We start from the raw sequence: 23618 nt of genomic DNA, 5'->3' as shown, positions 1-23618 counted from the left end.
CCCACATTTCCAGACTTACTGTACAGTTCCAAGAAGAAAGTGACAAACAGCAAACGCAGTGTGAGTTTCAACATTATTTATCACTATTACAGCCTTCTCTGTCTTCTGTTTGTTGCATTTATACATAACATAGACATACATGTATGTAAGTATTAGGCACTGGAATAGGTTTCCTAGGGAGGTTGTGGAAGCCCCTTCCCTGGAGGTGTTGCTTTGTGCAACCTGGTCTAGTATGAGGTGTTCCTGATCACACCAGGGAGGTTTGATCCTGGTGATCTTTAAGGTCCCTTCCAACCCTAACCATTCTATAAATCTGTGATTTTTAAGTATCTTTATTAACCTAATTCAGATGTGAACGCTAACTGCAAATTTTATACTGCCTTCCACTCCTAAACAGGTTTTAATGGAACTCTGGACAACCAAATACCATAAGTAACTAAAGCAGCATGCGAGCTGGGTACCAATAAAAAAAACTCTTATTTTCCAATTAGTTCCACGCTGCATAAACATTTTTATTCAGATAATAAAAACCTCCTTACACTCAGGAAAAGATAAAGGCTAACACATTTGAAAAAGCAAGAATTGAATTTAAACTATAGATCTATCATCTACAGCACAGTCTATATATATAAACTGTGACTCCCCAAGCAATATTAAAAAAAACAAACAAAACCAAACAAAACCACAACACAACCACCTTGAGCTTCACTATTAAATGGAGCAATCAGTGCAATTTTATTATGGTTTTCTTCTTCAAATAGTACAGTGATACAGAGGTAATTGCTACTACAGACAGCACCAGAACTACATTTATGACTTAAGTGTTCAGGATTGCATAAAACTTAATCTATCACAGCCACTGCTTTACATTTTCTTTGTAATAGAAAATAATAGACAATCCATTTGTAACTCCAGAAAGTGAAAGAATTGTAAAAATAGATTGTTTTGCTTTGGAAAAAAATACATCTTTGTACACATTTAAACTTACTCATCTTGGCGATGACAAAAATTAGAGTTGAAGCAACGTATTTCACAAGCAAATAATTTACAAATAAAAAAATTCATTTCATTACAAAATATAAGCAATTTTTGATTACAAGTGAAACTAAACTCATGAGATAATCTTGAAAATATTTTCCAAACAAGAACACAATTTTGAACTTTATTTGAATACCCTAAGAGAAACTTAATAAGTATTGCATTTTGGCTCAAATTTATGTAAATGTATGTAAAAGCACATCCTCCAATTTTCCTAACTTGCACCAAATAATCCTTAGTTGTAGTTAAAAAAATATGTATCTTCATGAAGTGGTTTAATTTTGTTTATAAATTTAAAAAAAAATTAAGAAGCACTTTGTATGAGATGTTGTTTATTTCAATACTCATCCTTGCAAAGAATTCAGCCCACTTATTGAGATGCATACTCATTAGAATAACTTCTGCAAAACAACTGTACTTCAGAGCAGCAGTTGGGACTGGAATTTTGTGTGGCACACAGATCACTATGGTTTCTCTCCGAAGTGTATTCTATTCCTTAGACAATGTCTGTAATTAAATAAAAACTCACCAGCACACTTGCCTGGTTGAACCAGTCTACCACTATGTAGGCAGAAGATAATGGTTAACTTGAGGCCAACAGTAACTGACTCATGTGATTTGTTCCAGAAGAAAAAAAAAAGCAGACTAAACTAATGTCAAGATTTGTTCCAAGAAAACAAAATACTGACGCGTGTCACACTTTCACTCTAGTTCTATTACATTTTTAGTTAAACTAATCTCTGCAAAACCTAAGCACTTTGTATACTTCAAAGTCAGTGGTGATTAACTACTTCCTGCCATGTCTCAGTCTCCCAAAGGCATGAAATTTTTATATATATTACAAAGTCATGTGAAGGAATTGGGAGAACTTGGGGTACAGGTCCTAATCTATAATTTCTCAACTACATGGCAGAAGACTGGGGGAACAAAGTAAGATTTTATTTTGAAGGATAAATCCCTATTACTTACAAGTAGGCAGCCAGAATTTCAGACACACATGCCATTTTGTACTAACTGTCATTATTAGGTATGATTACTCTACACAAACTGCCCTTTGCATATGTAGCTCCCTGATTTCTGAAGAGCTGTCATGGAGCACAGATTTCCACAAGCACTGCGTAAATATTTTTGCTAGATACACCAACCCAAATTCCTTTTCTAAAAGAGAAAACTGCTATAAGTATCTCTCAAAATGCTGTAGCACAAGAACTGAAAAAAGATCCTAATCTGAACACTGGCATTACATGCATTATAGACAGGATCTATAACAGGCCAGGTAAGGCCCTTCAACTTCTTTTTATATACTGAACAGTCAAGTATGGCCCTCCAGTGAACAGCAGATAAACTAAAGCCCTAATAAGCATCAGCTTGAAAACTGCAGACCAACCTAAGCATCCAAAAGACTGCACCCAGTGACAACCATGCCCCTATTGCCAAGGTTCCTCTTTCAGCATAATGTAAGCAATGACAGCACAGTCAAAAAATACCTCACCTCTATGAGGACAAACATTTGTGGATCTTTAAGAAACTGCCAGAGCAACTTGGCAGCCAGTCAGGTGGTAAAGTATCAAAGGAGGACAAAAGTGTACCAAAGACTAGGTTTCTAAAGCTCATTTTCTGCAGACTTGTCAGTCTATGTATACAGCTGTTTAAGTAAATACACTGAACAATATTAAATTATGGAAAAGAGGGCATCATAATTGTTTTTATAACATCTCCAGATCTCCCAGTCTTCAGCTTTAATTGATATATTCAAATGAAATAAGCATTTAAAATTACTGAATTCAGCTCTTGGTTCATAACACTAAGTTTTAATTGTTTAAAATATGGATGGAGAGTAAGTTCAGTACCTGGAGAGCTATGACTGATGCCAGAAAAGAAAGAAATTTTTTTAAAAAGGCAACAGTGTCCTAGGGTTGGTAAAATTAATTGATCTCTGGATATACTCATCTCCCTCCATTGACTATGGGAAGAGTCTGGATTACCAGGTTGATATTAAAACCCAGTCTTTTGGACAGCAAAACTGATATGAACTCTGCCAAATAGTTATTTCATATTAATATTAAAAACAGTAAGCATTTTCATGGCTAATAAAAAGCTGAAGCAATCTATCCATAAGACTATGTCACATATAATAAGAGATATAATCAAATGTACTCTGTAGCCCAACTTGAACATAAATAGTATAAGCACTATCTCTAGGATTCAGCTGGTTTCCAGACAGCATCCATTTTTCCAAGAGAGAGCATAACACTCTATCACTTGCAAAGTAAATAGGAAATGTGATAATAAAGGTATAATATATTTTGTCTTACAAGCATTAGTTCAAAATTTATGATAGAAGTTAAATAAAATTCTGAAATACACCCATGCCATAATTATCCAATTCTTAGAATATTTACTATTTTCTGATAAAATATATCTGTATCTAACATGTGCTGTGAGATTCTGTTTGTAATTTGGCAAAATGAGTAATACAAAAGATAAAGTTTGTATCAAATCACTTAATAAATTTCTTGGTTTTCAGAGTAATTACTAAATCTCTTTCTTTTGTACTCCATCAGTTTGATAACACATGGAGAATGTGACTTGCAAGAAGATACGAATACCATATTAAATATTGTAAGCAACTGGAAAACTGAAATATTTTTCACCTTAAAACAAAAAACCCTAAACAATAGCAACAAAAAAACCCAGTGTACAATGTTTTCATGAAGTAGGATAAAACACTCTTGGAACATGAAAGTGAAAATTAGACTTATTCAGATCCTGGAACTCATACTATTGATTCTCAAGTGCACATTCTACGAGTAAATGTAGACTGATAAGTAATATTACCCTCTAAAATGAGGAGTGAGCTCTGTTCCATTAAAAAATCAGAACCAGATGCAAACTACAATGAGAACAAAATCAATACCTCACACAATCAGATGCCTAGAAGAAGCTACAGGGGTAGAGTCCAAAAAAAAAAAAATTTCAGCTGTTCTGAAGAGACTTTTATTTGCACACTCAATGAAACTGGCAATGAAATAACACATTTATTCCATGTACTGAATTTATTGATTACTCTCCTATGAAAGCAAATGCAGAATGGTTGATAGGGATACACAAGGTCATAAAGAGCCATCAACTAGTTCTACAGAAAAGATTATGTCTCCCCCTCTTCTAAAACTGTATTCAGATGATAAACTCTTGCCAAAAACAGATATAGGCTCTCTCCACAAGCTATTCTCAACAGGATCATCCATGACTCCCTTTCCCAGACTGCTCTGACACATTTCCCAATTTTTAATTTCAACAATAAGCTGTTGTGCTTTTTTGGCCCAAATACGACCTTTGTGTTTATATTTGCAGCTTATGCATAAAATGCAGACATGAACATTAAGGAAGGAAAAAATTATTTATGGTAAGAACAACAGTGGCAATGAACAAGACAGGAAACAGATCATGGACTCATTAAATTCCCTTAGATTTACAGCCTCCACAATCCTATAGGGAGACTTTTGCTTAACTGCATAGCTCTAACAGTTGGAACCATTCTGTAGACTGAAAGCTTACACCCATCTAGTCTTGTCTCAAGACTGTCTTTCACTTTAAACAGTCTTCCTCCTAAATGTATTCTTATCATAGATTTATGAACAACAATCTTTTCTCTTCTCAGCCACTCTGCAAAATTAGATACACTATATCCTTTTATTATCTCCTAAAGGCTTCTCATGCTTCAGTCAGCCTTAACCACTCAACACACAGAGCCCTGTTACAGTTTGTGTTTCCTAAATGTGTGTTGCCAAAATTCTACAAAAATATCCAAGGCCTTGAGATTGATGCTTCTTTCTTCTTTCCATTAGCACTGCATGGTCAAGTCCACATCCACACACTACTTCTGACCCAGACACACAAGCTGCTGTCATTTCCAGCCATGTGCCTTCAGTTTGTAAGATAAAATTCTTGTCATTCCTTAAAGTGTATGACTTGTACAGTGCTCCATTAAACATTATCTCATTACAACTGTCATTTCCAATCATCTCATCCTCCCTAAATGAGGAGCCTCCTCATTGTTGTTCAGCCTCCTCCCACCTGGTTGTCAGCAAACTTCTGTAGGGGTCTTTTGTTACTATTCATTTCTACTTTTGAACTTGGGTAACTGGGAATGAATTCTGTATTTTGCCATTTGAACTGGATACTAGCTGGCTCTAGTGCTTGAGAAGCAAACTTTTCTTAGCAACATCCACTTTCATCTTCTGGCCCATGAAACTAAGCACAAACAGCTTAGCTTTTTTTGTTGAGCTAAAGTTTGTGGTGACAGTTTATCCTTAACATAATGATGCAAAAGTATTCTTCAGTCTATTATTGCCCTGATTTATTTCATGTAGTAATCCCATTAATCTATATGAATTTTCCTCCTCCTTTCCTTCTCCACTCCCTGATTTTCAATTCAGACCCACTGTGGGGCCCTGATATAAGCACTGAGCAATGCATATTCCAAACTAACCAATTCCAAACCTTATTTAGCAACTTCTTAAGTGATAGTTGTGGAAGTACCCATTGGTTCTGTGAGGGCTTTGTTTGTTTGTTTGGGTTGGAATTTTTTTCTTCTTTTTTTGGTTGCTTTTTCAAAATTCCAGCATCTTATTTTATTAGTGTTATGTAGATATTCAGTATGAAAAAACACCTATCATAATCTGGAAGTAGTAACTACTAGGATTTCTGTTCAACACACTTTCAAAATGCAAAAATACACCAATTCTTGCAGTTCATTTAACAACATATCTGCTGTTTATCATATTATAAGACTGTATTAGGCACAGTTTTTAAAATTGGTCACTTTAGTTACTATGCTTTGTCCCACAAACGCAAAACTTCACATTTAATGGAACAAAAGCCTATCTTTAATTTTGCAATGTAATTCATAAAAAAAATTGTGTTTGGGATCAAGACTTCTAAGCATCACATTAGCTGGTCTTGAAAAAGCAACATGATGATATCTAAAACTCAAATGAGAAAAATACAATAAAAATACATACCTATATCATATGCAAGAAAGTCGGCAGAAAAGCACTTTGCACCATTACTGAGGGAAGTATCATTATGAGTGTTGCCACCGAAGATCAGCATCGCCCCGTTGATCAAGACAGCTGAATGAAGATACCTTGCAAAACCACTCTCTTTCAAAATAGTCCTGCAAAATATAAGAATTAATGTATACTGACACATTAAGAGCTATATACACACCAAGATGATTTACAGAATAATATAAAATACAAAGAAAACACTAAAGCTATTATTAAGTAAAGATTATTAAATTAATTCTGATTGTTTTTAAGATTATAATTTTTCTTATGTTGCAACAAATACTTTTAACATTCATTTAAAGTGTCATGCTTTTTATTTAACTAAAAATGCAGTTTGTCAGATAAAGTAGCATTTACATGTTTACAGTCTTCAAAAGTGTATGATGATATGGTACATTTTACTCAAAAATGACAGAAAACCCATTAATATTATTAATTCCTATTCTCACATATTCTTAGCCATGTTTTTTTTCCACTGAAGAAATACAATAAAGAACTTTTAGAAGGCTATTTTTTTCTTAATTGAACACTCAGACCTGGAAAAGGAATGGCAGAAGCCATTCCAGTTATGATGAAAAGCACTTGCACTGCTTCATAAATATATTGAGGCTGGCAGAGTCAGAGAATTTCAGTATGAAAAAAAAGTCCATGCACATTGAGTCTTTGATGCCTCTTCATTCATTTTAGCCTGTGTCTGTGTGGTTAGCTTTGTACCACAGCAGTAACATGGGCCCACCAGTAGCCAAAAGCTACCAATACTACAGTTTCAGGGTGGCAGTTGTGGGGCTAATAGTGAGAACAGAATACAAACTTGATTCAATCACAGAGAAGAAATCTTACCAAGGGAGAGAGTGACCATTTGTGAGTTTTGCCAGCTTGAATTAGTTAAGCAGACCAGCTGTAGACATGTTTGTGAGAAACTGATTTGATAGCCAGTAAAGAATGTTATTTACATTTCCCAATAATCTGTATCAGCATGAGTACTCAAACAGCTTTCAAGTGTAACATTTCACTTACACTTGTTTTACTATATGCTGCTCACACCTACAGTTAAACTTTTTTTTGTCATTTGTTTCCTCTAATAAACATACTGATGACAATCTCTTCTTCTGATTAAATAATATTCTTTCTCTTGAATCACATAGATAATACTTGTTGAATGTTTTTACATCACAGGATTTGGGGGAGAGGATTTTATGTCTCATTGTTTCAACATAATGATGTAAAACAATAAACTTGAGATTTTTTTCAACGGATAAAAGACTATGTTTAAAAAAGCTGAGAGGAAGCCATTTAACTTATCACATTATCATTTAAATAGTTCTCTCTACCCCTAAAAAGTAACATCAATGGAAATACTAAAGACTAAATGAAAGTAAACAAGGGTGGTGGTTTCTTACTGCTTAAACATGCAGTATTACTTTCAAGCCACCAGCATACTAACCAATGTGCTTTTGTTTTTAACCCGTTTCTCATTAACTGACTTGCAATTTTATTGTGTATTTCTGATCGATACAGTTTAAAAATAGAGAAACAGGTGTGTTTTTCTATCCAGGAATTAGCTTGACACAGAATACTTATGGTACCTACACAGAAAAACATAGTGTTCGATTCATCAGCTAGCAACATCCAAAATTAGGAATCACAAGGAAATATAATATTATTTCAAACAGTTATTTTCAACTAGTCATAGAGAAATATATATATATAGAAAGGTGTCACAGCCACAGTAAACCAAGACATTATTACTACATGTAATTACCCCATCCTCTCAGGTTTCAGTCCCACAGTGCAATAGACTTCCAGAGCAATATTCATGAAATGAACAAGAGTTAAATTCTCTACAGTCTGCAGAGATTGCCACATTAGTATAGATAGAAGTTTCATTATTAGTTTTTATATGAATAGTAATATTTCAATAATTATTATATTGTTGAACAGACCTTCAAAGGATATACTATCACTTTGTTCCAAGAATAGAGAGCATTAAAATTCTAGCTATTTAAAAATACATTAAAAAGGATAAAAAATTCTTCTAATAATGTTTCCAAGTGCCATGAGGTTATGGAATTCAAAATCAAGAGCCTCAGTGAAATCAAGCCCAGATTTCCAACATCTGAGAGCAAATCTTGTGTGCTTAAAGTTAAGCCATTAGTCCTCAACACAAATATTAAATTGTAAGCATAAAATGTTCCAAGAAATAGTTCTTGATCTCAAAACATCTTTAAGGTAAGAAAAAACAACAACAAAAAAAAAAAACCAAAAACCCAAAACTCAGGTCACCTTGTACACTTAACATATAAGTAGCATTTGTAAGTATAAATAAACTTAAGGGACAAGAACCTGACAAAAATAGAAATACCAAGAACGTTCATAACTAAGAATCCATATACAATACCAGGAATCTGCTCTCATATTTCTCATAGTTTTGTGAAACATAACCCTCTGCAGTTCTTGAATTTCTCTACTTCATTATATAACATGTACTTCAATGTACATCAGCAGTAAATTCATATCATGTAGGAACAGTACACACACACTATTTCTGCATGATGATTATGTCTGGATAGGTTAACTTTTTCTTAATTTCTAGAACATGTGCAAAGCTTCCTCACTGCCAGTCCTTCAGTATTGCTCTCTACTACTACCTTAAAGGAGGTTGCAAAAAGGTGGGGATCGGTCTGTTCAATAAAGTTACAAGTGATAGGATAAGAGGAAATGGCCTCAAGTTGCGCCAGAGGAGGTGTAGACTGGATGTTACAAAGAATTTCTTAACTGAAAGAATTACTAGGCATTGGAAAAGGCTGCCCAGGGCAGTGGTGGAGCCATCATCCCTGGACATATTTAAGAGTCGTACAGTCATAAGGGATATGGTTCAGCTAAGGACTTGTCAGGTGTTACGGTAATGGTTGGAATGATCTTGAAGGTCCTTTCCAACCAAGGTACTTGTGTGATTCTGTGGTATGTAGCTCCATTAATCCACTGGATAAAGGCTAATTCCCCACCACAGTTCTTTCATTTTATTGAAGAGAGCATCCTGTTCTGCAGCATGCAAAGAACACAGGGCCACCTACGTGACTTTACTAGAACATTACTCAACCTTACACTCTGTATTTTCTTTTTCAGTAACAAATAGCTTAGTTTCTTGTGTCACAAATCCCACTTACCACGTCCGAGTATTAACCTCATATCTGTAAAGATCATCCACCAATCCATATTTATTGCCAGGTAATGCTTTGTATCCACCATGGACATAAACAGATTTTGTCAGTTCATCATAGACACTAGTATGGCCATATCCCCCTTGCACAATTGCTCCTTTTGTTTCTGGTACAAGCCAAGAATTAGACCCTGCAATAGATGCACAAAAGACACAGACGTAAGGCTTAGTATTGCTAACACACAATACTAGGAGTGTTAAGTGTATAAAAATTATTTTCACTATAATTCTAAATACAGCAAAAACTAGGGAACACTTGTTAAGTAATTTTACAACAAGGTATCAAAATATCTACAATTGGATAATGTCATTAAACTATTACTGGTCATTCTTAATTAAATCACAGCTACATCTTTGTTGCAGGTGTCAGGCAGCATCTTATGTTTTTCCATGTGTGAGTTCAGCACACACACACAAAATAAAGAAAACAAACAAAAAAACAAACAAACCTTTTGGAAAATATGACATTAAGAGCTATAACTAACTCTCTCTCAACCCTAACTTCATCCCTCCAGAGATGGCTGATGAGAATTCAGAGCTCCAGCTACATCAGATGCATTAAGAACACCTGCATTCAATCATGGGAAAACTCTTTGAAGAATCCTGGCAGAAATTGAGCTGCTGGAGCTCTTGAGAAGTGTGCAACACAAGGTAGCTTGAAGTACACACAAATACAGGTAGGTACTTTGCTAGTACACTATAAAATTATTGAGCTAAAATCAGCTTCTAACTAGTGTTTCTTAGTTAAATAACTACAAATATACCTACTCAGTTGCTGAAAACTCACAAAAGGATAATTTGATAGCAGTTCATTAAACTGGCAGTTAAATCCACATTTTATATCACATCATTAATAACTGTAAAGAGACACCAGATAAAGCCATTCACAATAGCTGTTATGACTGAAGAATAAAACACAATTGAAAACTATGTTACCATAGTGATAAAAAGAGAGGTTAAGTGACTTCTTGTTGCCTGTGGCCCTGAAATTTCCTTTTTTTTTCCCCCCTCCATCTTTCCAGCTGATGACAAAAGAAAGCAAAAAAATGCAAGCCTGGAGGTATTTCCTATAGAACCCAGCCTAGTCAAAAGAGCACATGATGCTTAATCAGCCAGTTCTACAGGTGTGAAATGGAATAAATAAATCACTTGAAGCCTCTTGAAGATTACATCAGAAGAACAGAAAGTGTGGAGAAGGGCTTCCAAAATGAAGTAGTCTCCTCAATCTTAAGCTAAATTGGCTGCCATTTTAAACTTATTTACCCAACACCATAAACCTTACTTCATCTGAAAGTTAGTTTAAATTTCATTTCAAATTTTATCTGATATTATATAGGTATTTTAAGATCACTTCTTTATCCTCTGGATTCTTCTGTTCAGTGAAAAGACTTGTGACTTTCAGTTATTACTGTTGCTATTCTATTTTCATTATATGGTTTCCAAGCACTGCCTCTATAAACAAGTTACATTTTTATTCAGTAAAGAGTGCAAGTTATACAGTAAAGATTAAACTGGAAGACTTGTGCTGATTCTCTGTGTGTGTGAACACTGATATGTGTGTAATATACTATTTATATCTGACACAGTGTTTATATGTACTGTAATGCTACTAGTAACTGCAACTGAATACAAACAGCAAGTTTGTACCAAGAATATTGCTTTTCACATACATACTGCCTAAACAACAAATAGATTTATATGATAGATTTATGTAAGAAGGTTGTTGAGGAGTCAACCAGCAGATACATTTTTCTTTTACCAACAACATTCTATTTTTTTTTCATTTCATTAGTCATCAGTCCTAAAGATTAGTATATATGATTTTCAGGGGAAATTATTTCCCAGATTTCAACTTGTAAGTCTAATAGACAGCATAAAAATAAGTTCAAATTACTTTTGAAAGAAATCACAAAAAAACCCTAAAAATCATTCTACTAAGAGAAGCTTCTACTTTCATTCATAATTTGACATTTTTCATCAACACATGGACAATCTTCCACAGAATTCTACCACATAAGGTTTCTCTTGAAATGTTTAGGCAAGCCACTATGATAACTTCAGTCAATTAAATCTGCCAGATACTCAACAGCTGGACACAGTTACAGACTGTAATATTCTGGTCATCTTTGTCCAATATAATCACATCATGTCCAGCTTTAGAACAACTATTTCCAGGAGACCGAACAAGTGAAAGAGGGGAAAAAAGAAGGCATCTACAAAAACATGTAACGAGAGAAAGAAACTACAGCTGAGATAGAAGCTGAACTCCTTAATTTCATGTACTGAGGCTGGGGTATGACACACAGCAAGTGCAAGTAACTGCAGGCCCAGTAGCAAGCTTTTTAAACAAAGGTTGTTAGACACTACCAAAGTACAGCAACCACAGTGCTGACATTAAAGACCAGGGGAGGAAAGACAAGATCTGGAAAATTACAGACCTTAATCTTAACTCAGTAACATGCAAGGGTTTAAAACAAAGTGTTTTTGTAAAGAAGAGATAAATAAAAAATACTGAAATAAGCATTTACATCACATTTACCTAAAAAGCAATTATCTACAGAAGGAAGTGTGACTGTTCTCAGTACCTGGGCTCCAGTCATGTCCTTACCAGAGTGTCACCACGGGAAATCAGTAAATAAGCCATTATAGCAGAATGGGATTTGGGCACTGAACAAGAAGTGGCAATGAACAATGCTGAGAAGTACTGGGATCGCTAGGAAGACTCCTGAAGGATCAAAGGGGTGCAATTCATGACACTCACAAATTTAATGTGCAATAATTGCATAAATTTAGACACTTTCAACGCACAGAAGCAGCAGAACAAAAGAGCAAAATGAAGTAGATGATCTTAGGTCCTAGAAAAAATGGATCAAAATTCAACAATAACTTGAAGATACTGTGCACTGGGATTAGCAACATGAAATCCTATAAAATGGAAGCTCATCCATTGATAATGACTGAGAAGAATGAGTAGGAGCACTGGCTTCATCAGAGAAAGTCTACGAGCAATTAGTGCCTTTCTCATGGGTGCAGTCCAAATGTCACCAAGTGATATGTTTCCCATAAATTAGGATTAAAGTTATTTAGCTAGGCAATGGTGAAATCTCACCTAGAATATCCCACAGGCTTTTCTAGTTGTTCATGTCCAAGAGAGATTAACTCCTTGTGGAAAAGGTGCAGAGATAAACGATTAGAAGAGCAAAATAGTCAAGGTTGCCTTAATTAGGTTTGCAAAAAGGAGGATTAGTGTCTATGAAAAAAAGAGGATTGCAGGAAAGGACACAAGCTGCTTACATTAAAAAAATGTATCACCCAGAAAACAAGTGACTATAAACTGGGCAATGATAAAGGCAGGCTATTAATTAGATGTCTAGTATTAATTAGATGCCTAGTCACTAAAATTATAACAAATTTTCCAATGACACTGTAAACAAAACCAAACTGTTTCAGATTGAAAAGCATTACAAAATTAGGTGCTTACACATTTAAAAAGCACTGATTTTGATGGCCAAGCTGATAAATTCCAGCATTTTGCACACAGGAGGATAATCACATGCAAAGATGTAACACCATTACATCATGAAAGAATTCAAAGCAAGAAAAATAAGATAATTTATTTTTTTTCTTTTCAGTTCATTTCACTGTACAAAAATGATTAGGATGGCCAAATCAAGAAAAACTGAAAATTTGAGCAATAAAACATTTATCAATCAAAATAGCATTCTGAGATTGAGCTGCTCTAAAAAGATGTATACAATATATATTTTTTAATGGTGCACTAATAAACCCACTAAAAATTCCAAGGAAAACTAGATCAATTGGCCAACACTAAACAACTTTTGAATAGATAAGGTAAGAAGAACAAAATGTCCAAGAAGTACCTGAGTGTGCCACCTTCATTTCATTGCTGTGACAAAATTTAAAATTACTTTGAGCAACCATGAAGATTATGTTGATTTACAAAAAAAAAAAAAAAAGAAAAAGGAACCATTTTTAACCAAAAGCAACCTATAGCCTACTTCTAAATTCATAGAAAAATTCCATCTAGAAAGCAGTGATATTCTGCTAATCTAAACAAATCTCTGTCTTCTAAAAAATAAAATATGAGAAGACTGATTCAGAAGTTTCTGAACAAAACATCATTATTGTATTCACCTTGGGATTCACATTAAGGTTCTTAGAAGGTTTATGAGGTATTGCTAAACCTAAAGGGAAATAAATTTCCCTGGGGAGTTACCCAGAAAAGCTTTCTGGTTCAAGTTAGTAAAATCATTCACATAATTCCCATACTAGGATTTATTGGCTTCTCAGAAGTCATAAGTCTAGGTACAGCAAGAAAGGACAACAGGAAGCTCTTTTGTTCCTGCAACAACCACCATACCTTTGGAGTAGAAATTAATTTCTATGTTTTTAAGTGGTAAAAATCTGCCTACAAACCATGTCAATTTTTTCCAGAACGTATTTGACTTCGATAGAGATTGCTTTCTTTGGTAATCAGACAATGACAGAAATTTTCAGACCATGGATACATTTGATTCACATTTTGTTAGTAAGAACCATCTACCTATGTGAAAAGCTAGGCAATTCACAAATAATTAAAACTTCTTTAGGTGTATCTTGACCCAGACCCCATGGAAATAAGGGTACTTAGCACCAGAATTCCATGTATCAGGTTAATCAAAGTTCACTAACAGGACTGGATCACTAGAGGTTTCAATTCATATGAGCCAGAGGGTAAGTTGCTTCTTTCTAAGCCTCTTTCTTTCAGTAGAGATCTGGTAAAAGCTTGAAAAATAGCCTTCATTAGAACTAAAAGCCATGACTGATATAATTTAGAAAGAATAAAGCAGTACAATTTGAAATGTAGGCAAAGTATGTTTTAAAAGCAAGCAGAGAGGAAAAAAAAAAAAAAAAAAAGGACTCTTAATTTTTCTTCCCATAATGTCAGAAGCCCTTTTGAATAGCAAATTTTCTTTCTGATTCAGGTGGGCTCACAGCAATACTTCTATCACTTCCTATGTCTTTAGTTTGGATTCTAAGCTGCTGAAGTACCAAAAAACCTAAATTCATTCTTAGTTCAAACCACCATTTGGAATATTATGGTTTAAAATGATCCTACAGCTGCAAAACTGTAGATAAATGCTACAGCTGACACAGATTTCAGGAAAATTTGCTACAGAATTCATTGAACCTAAGCGGGGAGGGCAAGGAGGGAGATGCAATGAGGAAAGTGAAACGTGAGAATTGTCTATGGCAGAAATGGTTCAGTTACAGCCCGGGGACCACATTCTGCAAAGCCCTGCAGGGCCAATGATCCTTCAGCAAGAGTAGAGTCACTGAAATCAACAGGTTTCCACATTAATACCCTATATTGTTACAAATTAATATTTGATGGAATTGAAGCATACTTTCTCTAACAAACCAAATTTCTCATTAGGATGTGATAAAATTATCATCTCTAAAAGGAGATATAAATACTTGAGAATAATTAAGACCCATATTAACTGCCAGAGAAATAAGTGCTTACTCCTACTCAAAGCTTATCACTATGATATGAAAGGTTTGTGAGGTTTTTTCTTTATTTGATCTACATACTTTGAAGGAAAAAAAGATAAAGTTTTATTTCTTTTGCAAAATACATCTTTTCTGACTAAAAACAGAAGTGTTCTTTCACTTTAAAAAAAATCAGGATTTTTTTTTCACAGTATATGAGAAAAATAATTTGGAAACAACTTACTGATGTAGTATTCTTGCACAATGCTTGTGTAACCATAAATGGCCGAATATCCAAAGATTATTATCATAACCACATCTCTGCTGTCCAGCTCTACTATGTGTGCTGAATGACCTTCCACAGCATACTGCTGCCCATGCACAAGGACTGCAGGAGTCCTGGGACTCCATGTTTGACTGTGTATGTTGAAAATCCACAGCTCATCAGTAACGTTGCCATTATTTGTTTCAATTTTGCCTCCATACATGTAGATGTCTTCCTGTAAACATTGGAAGGGAGAGAAGAGAAAGCAAATAATGGATTACAAAAAGGTACCATCTGAACTGCATACTTCTGTGCTGTGTGGTATTTAAATCTTCACATTTAACTCATACTGCATTAACCAGTTCAAAATCAGGCACTAAGGCTTGACAATGATATTTAAACTAAACGAACAATGATGATAAGGAGACTATTTCTCTGAAAAATAAACCCAGTCAGGAAAATGACACCAAAGTGAATCTCAACCAGATTATTTCAAGCAGAAAACTTTGATTACATGGCTCTTCTAATTCATTCTGCAGCATTCTCAAAAAAACTCCAACAAAACAAACAGGAAAAAGCCCAACAATAAACAAACGCACGCAACACACACACAAACCTAAACAGAAAGGATTTTTTTTTCTTAAGGAATACTTCACAGAACCAAAATGTCATTTTCCACACACTCAGACTATGGGAATTTCATTCTGTGAGAGAGCACTTACTCTCTTAATAGTAAAGTAATTTAAGTCCTGAGAAAATTCACAGTGAACAGAGCCCAAAGAGAAGGGACAATGTGTGAATAGCATCCTCTTGGGCACATTTGCTGACATGAATTCCCATAGGGATGTACTTTGAGTTCTTTTAAAGGGATGCAGAAGGGATTTTTCCAGTCTTCATGAACCACATACCTCAAACAGCAATACCATCTGTTCCAATAAGTAACGAATGATTTACTTAAATATTGACAGAAAGCAATCCTACTAAATCTCAGACTTCATCTAGAATAGCAAACCAAAGCATACGAAGTCACAGAACAAATTTCAGCTTGTTGGCTTTACTACCTGAAGGACAGTTTATCCTAAGTAGAAAAAAAAACTGTCTCTGGTGCAGAGAACAGAGGCCATAGTTACGGCCCTTATGAGGCCACACCAGAAACGTTCACTCTGCATCCCATCTGCGTGGTGGTTGTAAAGTTGACAGTTGATTTCTCCATAGAATTTAATATTCTAGGATATAGCCTAAATTCAACTAGCTGTAACCTTAGCATATTTGGCAAAGTTTTGCTTGGCACAGGATGCTGAAAAAGAGAAAAAGAGACTAAAAGATCAACCATGTGGAAATTTCAGACTTATTGTACAAGGAGCTGACAGGACTTAAACAGAAGTGTAAACTGCATTCATACATGATGAACTCAAACTGGAAGGCACGTAAAATACAGATAATCAGTAAACTGACAGCAAAGCAAAGGTCTGAGAGGGTTATAATGCTGTCTATATACCTACGGTTGATGAGAATCAAGAGAGTCTAAGGACCACATGAAAAAAATTTCTAATACTCAAAAGATTAACCAGTAAATGAGTGACCAAGTTGTCTGGCCTGTCTTCAAGAGTGCACTTGAAACTTCTGCAAGTTTTTCAACTGTTTTTTCATTTGAGGCATGTAAACAATTACTGATTTGGAACCTAAATCACTCCTATGCAGTGGTAATCTGTGTTACTGCTTAGTTTGGACCACTAGCATTAGAAAAAGAGATGTTCACATCTTTTGTAGTAGGAATTTGTAGTAAGCTTTAATGTATACATCTGAACCCATTTATTTCCTATGACATAAAACAACATTTCAAAGAGTTTGGTAAAGACCCACAGAAGCTGTAAGGAGGCTGTGCACTGATTCAAAGGAATGGCTTAAACAAATATTCTTCTAATAAGAATCCTATATGACTCTACTGCCACGTAGATCTCAAAAGGCAAATCAGCATTCCTAACATAGTGGACTATTTATTCACTTTTAAATGCAGATCACAGAAAGTGAAAGCTAATTAGGGAGCTGCAGATGTTGTGTAACATGATTTAAAAGAAATATATACATTTCTGACACTGAAAGACACTATACAAAAAAAGGTGACCTGAGGAGCTGTGTGAACTTTGAAACGATTACTCAGACAACTGACAATAAGTCAGTCCTCCTCACAGTTGTGCTTAAATGATTCAAAGTTCAGATAAAAGAACACTTCTGTGAGAAGCAATCTTTATAAATGACACAGCACATCCTGTACACAAGACTATTCACAGAGGAAAAAGACAAGGAAGTCATGACGACTACTTTATCAACGAAAAAAAACAGATTTAACTGAGCTTTGCTCAGGACTATTTCTGAGATTAAGAAGTTCCTAGCGCTGCTGAAAAACACTTTAGAAGTTAGTGATGATGAGCTGAACATGGAGAAAAAGTCTCGCAGACCAAAATCAGTGGAAGAAATACAGAATGAACAAATGTTCTATGCATATTTATACAGAACAATATGCTCTGGGCATGTAAAGGTGGACACTTAACTGGAAAGATTAATCAGGAAGAGACTGTAGGAAGGATACAAATGCAAACAGTCATGGGCAGTCTAAATATTAGGAAAGAAAATTAGGAATCCCCTTACAAATTAATGCTACCTTTATAGCTTACTTATAAACTAAGTATAAATCAAGGTATATGCTAAAGGCGAGGCTTTTTGACAGGCACAAAACACAAGATACAGAGTTTTGAGAGTGCAAGTGAAAATGCAAGAAAATGCAAGAAACATCCTAGATATTTGTTTATAACAACATAGTTTACCACAAAAGCAATGAGACGAAAAACAACAAGAAGTATAAAACAGAGTCCTTGTGGAATTAGTGAGGAAAAAGTGCCAAGCACCTGGCCCAGATGGAAGATGTTACAAATTGTACTCCTCAGCCTGGAGGAAGGACAAGATCAAGAGGCAGAGACTGTCCAAGGAACAGATAACAAAACAACAGGCAGGTAAGCACCAAGAATATACAAGGCCTCCAACACACTCATATTTTAAAGTTTTGATACCACATGTCAAAAGCAACACTTTTAATCACAGTGGCAGATAGTTCGGGTGAATATTTATTCAAGAAATTAACCTTGTCATTTCAGACATTCATATTAATAAAATTATCTAAGAAGTTACAAAAACCTTTAAAATGTTTTTTCAATGAAAATTTCCTATAAGCTAGTTTTTGCACAGTAGTTTTAACAAGACTTCAAATTCCTTCACAGAGGAACATTTCACAGGGAGACAAAAATTAATCTGGGCAAGGAAGTTACTCAGCAAGATGACCAAAGGAGCAAGTAAGAGCATCCACTTGTCTGATAAGTCCCAGATCACAAACTATAACCAGGGTTATTCTTCTACATACTTCACATTGAAACCTGAACAAACAGATGGCCAAAATCATTAGTTCCTTTTGTGTTGGCCATGTTCTCTTCCCTACATTACATCTCAGTGTTAATATTGATTTTATATTCCATACAAATGCAGCAGTTCAAGAACTTTCCAGAACTTCTATTTTTATTCTTTAGACTGCAATTTTACTTTTTTTCCCTAAAAGAACAATGCTTATCAGCTTCTCTGACTGTACCTGGGAACACTATACTGTTATGCAAATCCTGCCTGCATTCCAAAGGAATCTTATCTGGTAGTTATCACCAAAAAAAATTGTAAGGGAAAAAATAATCCATTTCTAATGAATTGGAAGTAAATTAATCATGTAAAAATAACCACATAGTTTTCATTTTCTAATTCTTGACTGTACAATAGCTGCACAGAAAAGTTTATCTCTCAGAAATGAGTTTTCTGCCTTAATTCTTATATAGATCAAATTGGTTCCTGAAAATCTGGCCAAAGAAATGCTACTCTCAAACCACATTAGGTCATTATCCATTTCTTGACGTAAGACTATCAAACTGATTTCCTCCCTTAGACTGTACACATGTATTGGTATATAAATTAGCTTTACAAAAACCGGACTCAGATTCATCAGAAATCTTATTAACCATACTTACCTGAAATTTGACTCAAATCTGTACATCATTAAGAAATTTCTGGACATTTTTTTCTCATGCAAAACATAAGTAAGACTCAAAAAGAATCATCTGGCAATAACTTATCCATCACAAGCCCATTCTGTGCACTCAGTACGTGCCACCTGGTTTAGGACTAAGACCTCCTGTACCTTTCCCCAGACCATTACCTCCTTTAATATTGTAACATCAAGAAGATTATTTCATGTTTAAGATTAGAAGAAAAAAATTAGTAACCAGCATTCCTAGTTGATCCCACAATCCTCCCAGACTGGAAAGCAGAGTTATGTTTCCCTTTTTCCAGTCAGTGGGAATGTCACCAGACTGCCACAACTTTTCAAATATGATAAATATGATGGAAAGTGGTGTTGCAACTTCATCTGCCAGGAGCATCCCCTTACGAGCCATGGATGGATCTTGTCAGGTCCCACGGACTTGGGCACTTTCAGGTTCTTTAGATGTCTCAAACCTGCTCTTCTCCTACAGCAAGCAGATCTTCCTTTTCCCTGTCTCTGCCTTTGCATTCTGTGACCTGGACAGTGTGGCCAGAGCCATTACTGCTGCAGACTGAAGCCAAAAAGTCATTCAGTTCCACAGCCTTTTCCATACCCTGTGTGACAAGGTCTCCTGTTTCCTTCTGGAGAGGGCCCACATTTTCCCTGTTCCATCTCGTATCACTGATGTACCTGTAGAAACCCTTCTTGTTAGCCTTGATATCCCTGGTCAGATTTAACTTTTCCTGGGCTTTAGCTTTCCTAACCTGATCCCTGGCTTCTCAGACAGCTTCTTAGTACACCTCCCAGGCTACCTGTCCCTGCTTCCACCCTCTGAACACTTTTACTTTTTTGTCTAAGAGTGTCCAGGAGCTCTTTGTTCATCCCTGCAGGTCTCCTGGATTCTTGCCTGCCTTCCTCTTTCTTGGGATGCATTGCTGCTGGGTTTGGAGGAGGCAAACTTTGAATACTGACCAGCTTTCCTGGGCTTCTCTCTGGTCCAGGATTTTATGCTATGATATCCTACCAAGCAGATCCCTGAAGAGGTTGAAATCTGCTCTCCTGAAGTCCAGGGTAGCAAGCTTGCTGCAGACCCCCTTGTCACCCTACAGATCCTGAATTCCACCATTTCATGGTAACTGCAGCCAACGCTGCCCTTGAGCTCAACATTGTCCTCCAGGCCATTCTTTTTGGTAAGAGCAAGGTCCAGGATTCCTAGTGCTGTTCCAAATTATACAACAGGCAACAAAAATAGGCATCTAAGAGCACAGTAAAACAACTGGTGAAAGATTTTTTAATCACTCATATTAAAGTAGTTTTTATTTTTTGTTTTGTTAATGTTAGCTTTGATTAGACTAATAAAAAAATACCAGAAGAGATATACAAACTAAACCTCAATACCAATTAATTTGGAAAAGGAATCAAAATAATTACCCCTTTTTAATAAAACTTTAAAATTGCAACATTCATGAACCTCAAATGAGTCAAATTAAATTTGACTACATATAAAATGGTCTATATACTAGAAAACATCTTTACGATTACTACTATTCCAACCTGCCTGTTTGCTTCATTCCTATTGCCAATCTCAAAGGAAACAAATCTCAATGACCAGCCCTTCTTTCCACTGTCTTGGGACTACAAGAAATGGTTTACTTACAAGGCTGAATTCTGTGACACAACCACAAGCTCACAACAACTAAACTCCCAGCAATGACCATACACATACCTTGTATGCAAGTCCCTTTCTATTTTACTCCAGGAATCTCATATTTTTCACTTAACTGCCTAACTCACTATCTAGTCACTCTTTAGCAAAGTTGGATGTATCTACTTTAAAACCTCACAAGCCATTTCCTCCCATCTCTTCATAACCCTATTTTTTATTAATGATTTCAAGGTACATTGACATTTTTCAGTACTGAGATGCCAGAAACTATATCTAATCTTTGAGATACAGCAGAACCAATTGCTAACAGATACAGGTAAGACCTTTCCAATAACCAGTCTGAAGCGGCACTGACAGTAATACTATCTAATAGTTTAGTTGGTCTAAAAGAAAGTATACTTTTGTACCCTCTCCTCTATAACTGCATAAAAAGTCTTAGTTACTTGTTACAAATATACATCAGTGGGAGTCTTCTGATCTTTTTTCTTCAGAATAAGGAAGTATAGTACTTCAATTTTAACTAAAGAAGCTTTCTGAGGGAAACGGGCACAGTAACTTATTTCATTCTCCACAGAGTCAATTATATAGCTTCAATTTACCTTGCACCACAATCAGGCAATACCAGCTTTCTTCTCTCACTCCAGTCTAGCACTAGGCTTTGAAATCTCAGGAGCTCAAGTCAAAAATTTAATCTAATTTCTTCTCTGTGGATATTTTTTCTCGCCACTATAAAAGAAATGTTACACAACGACTAGTACACAGCTCACGACAAAGCTCAAAGCTGCCATCTCTAGGTTTTATGTTCTACTACTCACACTAAATTATTTTCCTGATTTTTGAAAGACTAAACATCTGAAAGGAAAAATATCACAAGTTTATCCCAACAAGTTAATTTAAGAACTTAATTCAAAAGGATGTACTTTTTCACTTCAAATTTCTTCCACTTACATGATCAGCTAAATTTTGGCCCATGTAATTTTTGATGTTTGACACAATCACTAATACAAGCAACATACTTATTATTTTACAAGAGTGGTGCTGTGTTCATTGTTAGTGAATTCTAATTACTAATGAGCAAGTGTCTTGGACAACAGCAATAGCTTCTTTACTACACAGTTGCTTGTGGCTTTCGTTAACAAGAGTTGCATTTCCTCACTGAGATCCAAAAAAAATTTCAGAATTAACATAGGTTTATTATATTTAGTATTTGCTGGCAAAAGTATCTCTAAAATGGTTACCCTTTAGTCTGTAATGCCTCAAGAAAATACTAGTACTGTCAAATAAAAAGGTTAAATGAGATTTGAAGCCTTTATTCTGAACTGCTAAATGACACATTACTTGAATGCTTCCCAACTAAAAGGTCCACATTTTACAAAAATGGTAATAACCAAAGATTTTGGTCAGAAATATCTGACCTTTCAAAGAACAGATAATACATTAGTAATGAATCAGGGAACTGATGAGAAGAAAAGCAATTTTTGAGTTGATGTTGAGGTACGCATGACATCTAGTTCATATTACTACTGAAAAGCATCTCTGTGGTACTAACCATGTCACGTACAGATTCAACATCTCTGGGAGAGCAACTGATGCCAGGAAAAATAACACACACACCAAAAAAATCCACTTGCACCTACAATTCTGTTAAACTTCAAAAGGTGCACTACATAATAGGAAGAGCAACTATCAAAAGAAACTAAAAGGCACGACTAAAAGCATGAACTCCTTAATGACAATATCAAGAGACTTTAAGGATGTGCTCAGATCACATGAATGCTTCCTAATTAAAAATAACCCAAAATTTCCCATTGCAAGCAACAAAATAAATAAAGCTTAACTTAGCAGGAGGATAATGGAAACAGCTAGAAAATTGTACTTCAAAAAAAGGTCCAAAAAATCCAGCAAATAAAAATGCAGTAACATACCAAGGCAAGCAATGAAACAGCTAAGAGAGCCGCCTGCAAAATTTATATATAAAGTAATAGTAAATCATTGCTCCAATGCATTAGAAATTCAGCCAAGTACATAATTTGTGATGCCAACACAGATTCCAAAGGAGTATTCTGAGAAGATAAAGACATAGCAATGAAATTAAGAAGTTTTCCCATGTGAGTGCTTCATGGTAGACTTCCCAGGTATTTCCACAGCAGCAATTAATAACAGAAGGTTATAGTAAAATAAAGTAAAATGACAAAATGAGCAGCAACAAGTCACAAGGATCAGTTCTGAAGGATTTTAAGAACAAACCAGTTGACCCTGTATGTACACACAGTGGTGGGATTTGAATTTACTGGAATGAGATCACAGAATCATAGAATGGTTCGGGTTGGAAGTGACCTTAATGATCTGGTTCCAACTCCCCTGCCACGAACAGGGACACATTCCTCTAGACCAGGTTGCTCAAAGACCCATACAATCTGGCCTTGAACACCTGCAGGGAGGGGGCATGGACTGGGACCTGTGCTACAAGTAGCCAGTCTCCCAGATAAGATCCCCTTAGACATACGTTGCAGCCTTCTCTCTAATCCTGTCTCGAGCCCTGTCTGATTTTGCCCCACGGCTGGACTCCCTGGACAGTCACTGGACCTGGGGCACATCTTACCATGTCTGAGGTTTTAAGAAGACCCTGCTGCCAACACCCAGCTGTGCCTGATGGGTTCAATCCCTGAGGATGGTGCCTAGTTATCAAGGGCACTGCCCACATTGCAGTCACCCTTGGCTCTCAGCTCACTTTCCCTTACTGCAATTCCAATTATATTAGCCCTCTTTTACTGGTGGGTTTAGCTCTG

The 23618-nt window shown here is 35.6% G+C and overlaps 1 protein-coding gene across 1 annotated transcript in view; it reads right to left on the bottom strand.

Moving 5' to 3' along the window:
• The window catches only part of ATRNL1 (attractin-like 1), a 454560-nt gene that overhangs the window by 377134 nt on the left and 53808 nt on the right, over window positions 1-23618 (bottom strand). The window contains exons 8-10 of the mRNA XM_010003956.1: window positions 15068-15323; window positions 9278-9461; window positions 6063-6217 (exon numbers count right to left, since the gene is read on the bottom strand). Of these exons, the coding sequence (XP_010002258.1) occupies window positions 6063-6217; window positions 9278-9461; window positions 15068-15323 (595 nt within the window). The remainder of the gene's footprint in view (window positions 1-6062; window positions 6218-9277; window positions 9462-15067; window positions 15324-23618) is intronic.

Source organism: Chaetura pelagica, unplaced genomic scaffold, assembly GCF_000747805.2.
Source record: "Chaetura pelagica isolate M959 unplaced genomic scaffold, ChaPel_1.0 scaffold248, whole genome shotgun sequence".
NCBI lineage: Eukaryota > Metazoa > Chordata > Aves > Apodiformes > Apodidae > Chaetura > Chaetura pelagica.
The sequence above is the reverse complement of the archived record's forward strand: the minus strand, read 5'-3'. Positions and strand labels throughout refer to the sequence as shown.